Source organism: Nannospalax galili, unplaced genomic scaffold, assembly GCF_000622305.1.
Source record: "Nannospalax galili isolate Female #2095 unplaced genomic scaffold, S.galili_v1.0 scaffold64, whole genome shotgun sequence".
NCBI classification, from domain to species: domain Eukaryota; kingdom Metazoa; phylum Chordata; class Mammalia; order Rodentia; family Spalacidae; genus Nannospalax; species Nannospalax galili.
Genome location: NW_008352316.1, coordinates 1,463,078 through 1,473,891, shown reverse-complemented (window position 1 = coordinate 1,473,891; position 10,814 = coordinate 1,463,078). Strand labels below are relative to the sequence as shown.

The window sequence follows — 10,814 nt, the reverse complement described above, 5'->3', positions numbered from 1 at the left end:
AAAAAAAGTCACTTTCTTCTTCCCTCAAAGAGTAACCTTTTCACCCCTCCATCAATTTATTCCAGTGTCAGAAATGGAAGAAACAATGCTATCTGTATTAAGGCCAGCCCAGAAAACATCTGAGAGAGCGGTTTCTTCCCCCTCTGTTTCTACATGCCTTCCTGTTGATCCCTCAGAACTTCCACCTGATAAACTTCATGTAGAAATGGAACTTTCCCCGGATTCTCAGATAACTCTCTATGGACCTCTGTTAAATGCTTTTTTGTGTATAAAGGTATGATTTTAGAAAAAACATATATTTTTAAACATAAGCAAAGCAGTTATAATTGAAAATGGGGCCATAGGAAGTAGCCAGTCGAATGATTTAAATTGTTGATGTGGTGTTATGTATGTTACTGGGCTTTTGAAGTTGTTATAGAATTACTTATTTAAAATAGTTCTGTTTATATTTTTTGTTTTTCTTGTTTTGGGGTTTGTTTATTTGTTTGTTCCCCTGAGCATTTAGTACCTTCTAGGGATGGTGCTAGTTGCTAGAGGGATGTAAGCTAGAAAGATAAATAGAAGGATAGACAGGTACTGGACAAATGTTGACACATTGTAACTAATGTGACAGTAGAAGTACTGCTCATTAGCTGAGAATAATTGACACCAGAAAAATCCTGTTTCATGTCAGTCTCTTAAAAACAGGTGACAACATTTTCAGATAAATAATTAGCCCAGATTTGTTTGGAGCTGTATTTTAAAAGGAAAGCTAGTATATTTTCTCAGAGCACACTGAATTAACATTCTGAATACTTGTGCACCACATTTTAGATCTAAGAATGAATCAAGTGCTGTTTCTTTTTGTCGTAATTGTTTCACTGAAGTTGTTTATTGCGGATGTAGGATAGCACTTTTAGGTTGATGTCTAAAGCATAATCATGAAAAGAGGCTATTCTTTGAAAAATATTTGAGGACTTTGAGGTAATTTTATTCCTCGTTATTCAGATCACATTTTAAAAGCACCCCCGACCAGTCATCATCAAGTCTTACTGATTTACTAATGCTTTCTAGTGATTACAGCAGTTTTCTATAATTGGTCATATAAATTTCATGGAACTACATTTCCCAGGAATTTGCAACTTCTTTTTCCTTTTTTTTTTTTTTTTTTTCTTTTTGTTTCTTAAATTTTACTGTTGGGTATAAACAGTACCTGGCAATCAAAGAGAAGGTCTTTATCATCAGTCAAGTTACTTCTAAGAATGATATTTGTGTGGATCTAATTTTATAGTGTTGATTATTTACTTCCTTTTTCAGTTTCACAAGTTCAGTGATATGTTATTGAATACTTAGTAAAAAGGGAATCTGTCATTATATGACTCTTCCTGGGAAGACATAATGAAGTTGTTCACTCCAGATGGAGAAGTGCACCAGTAGAACAAAGAAAAGATTCTAAGTCTGGCTTGCTGAACCGATGGGTTTACTGTGGGGAACTCAAAGGCAGCTACACCACTAGGAAGTCCTACCTCTAGCATGGTCAGTTAATGAAAAGTCACACCACCAAAGAGTCCCTACCAGCAATCAGCCTACCACTTCCTATACTATAGCACCCTCCAGAATCATGTGCAGCTGCAGCAGAATCCAGGGAAGGGCCTTATGACCCCTTCTACCATGGGATGTTAATAGCCTTATTACTTTTAGTATGGTCACCAATATCAGATGCATTCTGCTTAATTGGTTGCCATGACTGTAAGCCAAGGTCTTCTGTAGGTCACCACACCATTCAGTAGAGCATGATGTTGTCATTCCCAAGGAAGTAGTTGCACTACCATCTACACCTTCCTGTGACCCTTAAATTGTTTTTGCCCCATATTCCAGGATGTTTCCTGCACATTGGAATGGTGATATGTATCATGGCACTTGACCCCTATGTCGTAGCAATAGATAAATAAATAAAAATAAATAATAAGTAACTGTTCTCAGCAGTTTAAACAGTTAAGAGTTTCTACAGTAACTGCCCCTCACTGCAGAAAGAGGCTTCTTTTGATCTAAGTTGAGAGCAATAGTAAGCTATGGCCACCAACATAGTTATTTACAGGACAATTTGACAGGCACATCACAGATATTTAACAAAACAGTAGCAATGGTCTTCATATCATTTCTTCTGTTAGAGATGGAAAGTTGGATAGTAATACATTAATGTTCTTACTTGGACTGACTTTCACATATTTTTGTTAAATGAAGAGGGAAGTATTTTTATTTTTATTTTGTATGTGTGAGTGTTTTGCTTACATGCATGTTAAGTACATTTGTGCATGCAGTGCCTGTAGAGACCAGAAGAGGGTGTCAGATCCCCTGGAACTGGAATTAAAGATAGGTGTTAGCTGCCATGTGGATACTGGGACCAAACTCAGGTCTTCTATAAGACTAGTCAGTGCTCTCAACCACTGAGCCATTTCTGCAGCCCCCAGAAATCTTATTTATAGTCATGTCATGTCAGTAGTAGCAAACAGTACTTGCTGATGAAACTTATATGTAAATTGCATTCTTTTTTAAAAAAAAATTTAATAGAATTTGACAGTTCTTGAATCATCCCTCCCACTATTAGTTTTGCTTGTTAACTTTTGGTTTTGGTTGGAAGAGAGGGCGTTTGTTTGTTTGTTTGTTTGTTTGTTTGTTTGTTTGGCAGGACCTTCTTATAGTCAGGCTGGCTTGAAACTTACCTTATATTCTAGACTGGCTTGAACTCCCAGCAATCCTCCCTGCCTCAGTCTTTCAAGTACTGGGATTATTGGCATGAGCCAACATACTTGGCTTCCCCTCCACTTTAAATTTTTATTTGGTTTTTTTGGAGGGTCTGGAGAGATGGCTCAGTGGTTAAGAGAACTGGCTGCTCTTACAGAAGATCTGGGTTCAGTTCACAGCATCCATACAGTGGGTAACAGCCATCTATAACTCCACTTCTGATCTGATGTCCTCTACTGGTGTCCATGGGCATTGCATACATTTGATGTACCTATGTATATTCTGGCAAAGCACCAATACACACAAAAGAAAAATAAATAAATAATTTAAAAGAAATGTTTTGAAAACATAGTGCTTAAGGGTTTTTTCCTCCTCGGTGCCTCTTACTTGCTTCCATCTTGCAGCCCATTTTTTCCATTCATTTATTATTTGTTTATTTATCTGTGTGCAAGTATGTGTGTGTGTGTGTGTGTGTGTGTGTGTGTGTGTGTGTGTGTGTACATGCATCCACATGCCCATGATATATGTGTGGTTATGTGTGGCATAGCACAAGTGTGGAGGTCAGAGGATTGTTATAGTCTGTGATCTGCAAATGCCACAGACAGACAGACAGACAGGCGAGTCTAGAGAAGGAAAGATAGATTTATTATGGCTGGGTTACACTCTTTCCTAAAGGGTCTGAGAGCAGCACCGAGCCTAAACACTCTGGCTCTTTTTATGTTGCTCGTGTTGCTAGGCAAGCAAACAGAATACAGAAGCCAATCATTGTGCATTAAGCTTGAGCAAACATTATCAAGGAAATACATAAGAAAATACAATTTTCAGTCCAAACCCCCACCCGAACCATAGTACATCTGCATGCCTTCCTCCTCATTCTATAAACAGATGTTATCAATCTTATTATTTACCTTCCCTTTACTGGTCACAAACTTCCCTCTAGGGGGGTTTTGTTGTAGAGCAATTGTGTCCTAGAAACCTGATCTTTTAAAAAGTTTCCCTAAGTCTTCCAACAATTACTATTTTGCAGAAGCAAGCCAAGCATAACCTCCAGAGGCCATAAGTCAGCAGTTAGCAGGAGCACTCTAGGATGCTCTGACCTGTTCCCAAGACCATGCTGCCGAGGTTGCCAGCTCCGAACCATATTTAGAAATACAAAGAAGAGACTCAACAGGAGATGAGGAGGAGCCAGAGACATTTGCCTCTATCTGAAAATTGTTATTCTATCTCTGGGCCTAGTCTTCAAGTCTCCAGCTAAGACCTCTGTTGGGAAATAGGGTGTTACAGAACAGTCATGTAGTGAGGTGCTTCACCAGAGAAGGCCACTCAGACAAAGTTTTGCCGAATGAAAGTCTTGCTGGCCAGCAACTACACGTGGGTGTCAGAATGCAAGTGTGGAGCCCTAAGCCATCTCTAGGGTAAGCTTTTATACAGAGAAACCATAACCAGGGGTGGAAAGTTTAAGTTCCCAAGCTTACAGGTGCAAAGCCCCCTTAACAATTTCTATTCTATTAAGCAACAATTACTATTTTACAGAAGCAAGCCAAGCATAACCTACAGAAGCCATAAATCTGCAGTTAGCAGGTGCTCTGCAGGACACTCTGACCTGTTCCCAAGACCGACCAGGGCCCAGCTGGCATTCCCATACCCTGGGCCAACTGCCTAATAATTTCGGAAACTAGAGTCAGCCTAAACTTTAACATGGTGTATCTCTGGTCAAGAAGGTTTACTCTTACAGGATAACTTTGTAGGATCAGTTCTCTCCTTTCACCATGTGGGTCCTGGGGATGGAACCCAGGTAAGTGCCTTTACCTGAGCTATCTCACTGGTCCTCACTATTTTTCATTTTTGAGAAATGAGAATTTAGTCAATACATATTTTTTAGCTTGGAGAAACTTGGCAGTCTCCTACAATAAAATCATATTTGAGAGAACTCTTAAGTAAATTGAAAATATAGTTTATCATTCTTTTTTGGGGGGGGGGTCTTTTTGAGACACGGTCTCCCTATAGCCCCAACTGGCCTGGAACTCACTATGTAGACCAAGCAGGCCTTGAACTCAACAGAGATCTGCCTTCCACTGCCTCCTGAGTGCTGGGACTAAAGGTGTGCACCACCATACCCAGCAGCTTATTATCATTCTTATATTCAAACATGTTACATACTTGGCAAAAGAATACCTTCTTCTGCTTCTATAAGCCAGTAAGTGTTTCCCAGTGTTGTTTGCAATTTATTATGAAGATTGTTTCATTTCATTTTCCACCCACCATAAAATGGAAATGAAACTATTGCATGTTTGTATATATTTGTTATTCCTAAATATCATAAAAGTTTGCTATAATACATTACTACTTGCTTTGTACTTTGATCAACCTTGTGGTATGCATTTTTCTTACAAATCTTTAAATTCCTTAAATATGGAATTCACATATTAAAAAATTTAAAAACTTAGTCATGCAACATTATTTAACATTATAACTCAAAAATATAACAGTGCTTACAATGCCTACACCAGCCAACCTGGGCTACTTAAGCAAATTGAAAACAGTTATCATTCTGAAATTCAAGCATGTCATAAAAAAGAATTCTAGTTTTGTTTTTTATAGATCTTTAAAAACAATTGATGTTTTTATTAAAAACAAATGTATTCTATGTTGTGCATTTAATGTTCTCTAAAGCCTTTAATGTGAATTAGTTCTACATCAGATAACTGAGATTGGCTTAGTAACAAATTGGACAGTAGACTCTAGAGTATCTTTTTTCTCTTAATCTATAGGAAATTTTTCATATAAAAAAATGTAAAGAATATAAGGGAAATCTTTCAAAGGAAAATTTCTAGGCTAGGATCATTAACACTTAGCTAAAGTAAGTACTAGTCATTGTTTTGATTTGTTGGTAAATGGCAGTATGTGGAAAGCTAATAGAATAGCTTCCTTTGCCTTTTTGTAAAATTGCTTTTATTAAATTTTGTTGTATTTCACACAGAATATCTTAAACATTCTGAATCATCTTTATAGCCCCGTCCTCACCAGCACCCTCTGATAGCCCCTCCACTGGAACCCATATACTCCGTTCTGGGTGTTAAGGCCCACTCTATCAAGTCCGTGTCCCCAGATGTTCCCCAGTGCAAGCCCGTCCATTTGCGGTCTAGTCAGATCCCTCTCATCTATCTGTCCAAACACCTATCATTTTCTTTTCTTTTTTCTTTTTTCTTTTTTTTAACAGAGTGTAGGGTTGGGGTGTATTTACAGAGGAGTGGGTGCCTCCCATCTCTGGCTGTACTGGAAAGTGCACACTCAAATATAGATCCTGTGACTTCCCAACAGCTGCAGAAAATTGTGAGAGAGGTGCCTCCTGGCGTTCTCTGCTTATATATCCTTAGCCCCTCCCCCACGTGCAGTTAAGGTCGACTGATAGGGTGGGAAGGGTAACTGACTCCTCCCTCATCTCCTTGATGAGTGTGGGAGGGAGGTGTGACTGTAGCTTGTCAGCATAGTGGTTGGAGTACACTTCCAGTTAACACTCCACTCCTTCCTCCTGCTCTTACATTCTTTCCACCAACCTCTTTCACAGAGCCTGAAACCTCTTTCACAAAGCCTCTTTCCTGAGCCTTGGAGGGGGTGTTGACTTCTTTTTAAAAAAAACATTTTATTATTTTAATTTTATGTGTATGAGTGTAATACCAGTGGAAGTCAGATATGTATCCCCTGGAACTGAAGTTATGGGTGGTTGTTAGCTACTGTGTGGGTGCTGTGATTTGAGCCCAGGGCTTCTGCAAGAACAGCTAGTGCTCTTAACCACTGAGCCATCTCTCCAGCCCTCCGTTGACTTCTTATATCAATTATTTATAAGGAGATGAGACTGGGTGCTTGGGTTAAGAAGTTGTTTGCAGATAAACTTACCTGAAGGATTTTTACCCACTTTGTACCTGTCTGGACTCCATGCCTGCTGCACATCTGTTGAACCAGTCTCCAAGACTGGGATGGCATGTGTCTTTTGAAAAGGGAAAAGTAATGCATTGAACTCTTTTGAATTTGATTATCCATAAAAACCTTAGACATTGATACTCAGTTTTATATATTTAGTGCTATGGAGTCTGAGGAGACGTCTTAGTCAGTAAGAGTGCTTGCTACTCAAGCCTTAGGACCAGAATGGAATCCCAAGCACTCATGTAAAATGCCAGGCAAGGGTGTGTGTCTGTGTGTGTGTGTGTGTGTGTGTGTGTGTGTGTGTGTGTGTTTGTGTGTGTGTGTGTGTGTTCTCAAGGAAGCAAATAGGGAGATAAAGGAAGATACCCAGTATCCTCCCCTGGCCTATGCATATGCATTTACCACACATAACATACACCACACACACACATATACACAATTCAGTGTTGGAATTAAGATCTAACTCAGTATTTATCTTTGTATTTGTGCTTGAATTTGGCTGTGGTTGTGTTTTATAAGGACAACTTTCAAGATTTCATTGGTGCTATTTAGAGGTGGACGGCATAGAGAATAGAGGGAAAAGTACTGTTAGAGTCTGTAGAAGTAGGATTTTAATCTTTGTCTTCTCACTAATTAACTATATGACCTTAAATTATATCATCTGGGGGCTGGAGAGATGGCTCAGCAGTTAAGAGTGCTGACTGACCTGGGTTCGATTTCCCAGCAAGCACCCACATGGTGGCTAACAACCATCCAACCGTAACTCCAGTTCTGGGGGAATCCAATGCCTTCTTCTGACCTCTGTGATTATCACATGACACAGGTATACTTACACACATGCAGGCAATACACTCATACACATAAAATAAAAATAATAAATTAAAAAAAAATTATGACATCTGGTAGAAAAAGATACTATGGCCTGGTGTTTATAACCTAGTCAGAAAGTGAATTAGTCAGTAACCAGCACTATATAATTTTCCAAAATACTAACTTGGTTCTCATATTTAGCATTCACAGTTAACTGTTAACAGGAATATTTAAGGTGTTTTTTTTTTTTTTTCCACACTGACAGATCAAATATGGAAATTGCAAATTTACAATCAACGGGTAGAAAGGAACTTGAATTAAAACTAAATTTATTTCTTAAAATATTTTTATTTTCATATACAAAAGAAATCATAGTAATAATAAACACTTCTGCATAAAATAATAAAATATGTGAAAAGAAATTTTATCAGTAACCCAAGCTGGATGTTCTTATTAAAGCTGTTAAAACATTTCTGGTAACTATTCCAAGTGGAATATATAAATTATAAGATTTAATTAATTGAACCAAATGAATTTTCATTGAATGGGATGTGCTTTGCTCAGAAGCTGTCTCTGAGCAGCACAGAAGCACAGACTGAAAGCTACTGAGTCTTGCAAACCTTCAACAGTGTCTTTGAGGGTCTAAATTTTTTTCTATAGCTATTAGAAAGCTTTACTAGAAGTTTCTATACTGCATTTACTGCTTTATTGCATGTTTTTGCTGCATAATATTTACTTACTAATATAATTTTTTCGTATGATGTAAATAGACCTGATACCTTTAATTAGATACAGTAGTTTAGAGAGATGCATTATTTGTACATGCAGGGCTCAAAGGCTTATTTATGTCTCTTTTTTTGGTGTGTGTGTCCCTTTTTAATGGCAACTTGTTTTTCCAAAAAATATTTATAGGAAATTTATCACATATCCTTTAAAAATGATGTTTTTTTTGTTTTTTTGTTTTTTTTATAATTATAGGAAAACTACTTTGGGGAAGATGACATGTATGTGGATTTTGAAGAGCTTGTTTCAAGCCCTGTTCTGTCACTGTCAACCTCTTCCAGCTCTGGGTGGACTGCTGCTGGAATGGACAATGACAAAAAGGAAAATGAAAGTTCAGCCAAGTCGATCCATCCACTTGCCTTGCGCCCTTGGGATATTACTGTGCTTGTTAATTTATATAAAGTTCATGGGCGTCTTCCTGTGGTAAGTGTTTACTATCAAAATGGTCTAGGATATATTATTGTGCTGTCTGTCTACCTTAGGAAACTAAATATATGTGCTTGGGTATACACATACATTAAAAAAAACAAATTCAAAAATTTTCTGGTTTTCTTGTATGATACTTGATCACTGATAATTTTGTTTCTGGTTTTTTTTTTCATTTAAGCTCCTTTTTTTCCTGTTTTGCATAACTTTAGAGCATTTTGCCTTGATATTTAGTTTACCTGATAAATATTTTGAGACTACGCTTAGCTTTTATCTTAAAGCCACAAACCAGTTTGGGGCCTTATTGCTACATATCACAAAATCAAGTTTAAGGCTTGACCCTCGAGGTTGAATTGTGTCATAGTTTTAGATTCAGTACAGTATTTTAGTACACTTGGTTTATCCCTGAGCCTGATCTTCCCTATGAAGGCAAGAGCTTCAGAGCAGGGCCATATAAGGAAGAGGTGACGCTGAAGGATCCTGTTCCATACCATGCCCTGCTGGCATAGCAGAAGCCACCTCTGGTTACCCAGGGGAAAGAATATATGGTTTTGTAAATACGCACTGTTGACTCCTTGAAGAATCAGATTCTCTTAATCATGAAAAAATGTTTTTACTTTCCCATGTCTTTTCACTCAGAACTTTCTGTGTCTTGATTGTGATGTCTTGTTTAACTATAGCATGGAACTACTGATGGTCCTGAATGCCCAACAGCTTTCTTGGAAAGACTATGTTTTGAAATGAAAAAAGGATTCAGGGAGACCATGCTGCAACTTGTCCTGTCACCTCTGAATGTGTTTGTTAGTGATAACTATCAGGTAATGTCAGAGTAACATGGTAAGTCTTATTAAAATTTATGGAGTCAAAACATGTTAGCTTTTGTGTGTGACTCTTAAAAATTAGAGACTTTTAATTTCACTTGTAGGGATAGGTTTTGTGTGTATGTTCATGTATGGGAGTTGTTTGAAGAGTCAGTCTTTTTTTTCTTTTTGTACTGTTCATTATTTATGCAATCCTAATTATATTTTACCTCTTCTGTTTTTAAAAATGGAAAGAAATAATTCATGATTTTGATATTCATAGAAAGAAAATATTAAATAGTATCATAAAATTTTAAAACATGCATGATCAATAATTTTAATTCTTACTCATCTGTGTATTAGAAAATATTTTGAAAATTCGTTCACATTCCTGTTTTGGGACTCTTGGAAAAGGATTGGTGATATTAATCAAGTAGGGATTATTTTTTTTCTGGGTAGATTATTAGCAAAGTTATTATTTTATTCATTTATTTATTTATTTATTTTTGGTATTTTTGAAACAGGATCTCACTATGTGGCCCCAACTCCCCTGGAACTCACACTGTAGGCCATTTCAGGCTTGCCTGTATCTCACACAGATTTGCCTGCCTCTGCCTCCTGAGTGCTGGGATTAAAGGCATGCACCTCCACACCCAGCAACAAGTTTATTTTTTAAAATGTCAAATAGCTTCTGTTGGTACCTATTACAACATTGATGTGTGATGTAGAAATACAAATGGAATTTAATGTAAGACAAAGTACAATTATAAATGGGAACATGAAGCCAAGAATGGTGGTATACACCTTTAATCCCAGCCCTTGGAAGGCAGAGGCAGGTAGATCTCTCTGAGATTGATGCCACCCTGGTGTATATCGTGTATCGTGATGTCCAGGCAGGTTGGGAATAGGGAGACCCTGTCCAAAAAAAAAAAAAAAAAGGAAAGATAAAAGTGGTACCCCAGAATCATCGTGATGGGTGATCATTTCCCATGAGTTGTGTGCAGTAACTGATTTTATTTAAAACACATGTCCATTGTTACTTTTATTTTTTGCCATAGTGGACTATATTTCTTATTTGGAGACTTTTTTTTCCCTTTTCATCTTAAACTTGTTTGCCTTGAACTTGTAATCTTCTGCCTCTCAGTCTCCCAAGTGCTAAGATTCTAGCTGTCTGCCAACATGTGTGGCTTATTTGTAGAGTTTAAATTTTGGTATTTATACATTTGACATAGCTGAGATCATAATAGTTGAAGATAAATAATAGGTGCTGAACAATGTTTTTATTTTTGCCACAAAATGCATTTTCCTTTAAATTTTTTATTTATTTTATTATTATTTTTCTATGTG

The 10,814-nt window shown here is 37.3% G+C and overlaps 1 protein-coding gene across 13 annotated transcripts in view; it reads left to right on the top strand.

Annotated features, from left to right (window-relative positions):
* Window positions 1-10,814, top strand: part of Kiaa1109 (KIAA1109 ortholog) — a 249,263-nt gene that overhangs the window by 64,875 nt on the left and 173,574 nt on the right. For all 13 annotated transcript variants that reach the window (XM_029554131.1, XM_029554129.1, XM_029554128.1 and 10 more), the window contains exons 21-23: window positions 66-274; window positions 8,437-8,664; window positions 9,348-9,485. In XM_029554131.1, coding sequence (XP_029409991.1) covers window positions 66-274; window positions 8,437-8,664; window positions 9,348-9,485 — 575 coding nt within the window. The remainder of the gene's footprint in view (window positions 1-65; window positions 275-8,436; window positions 8,665-9,347; window positions 9,486-10,814) is intronic.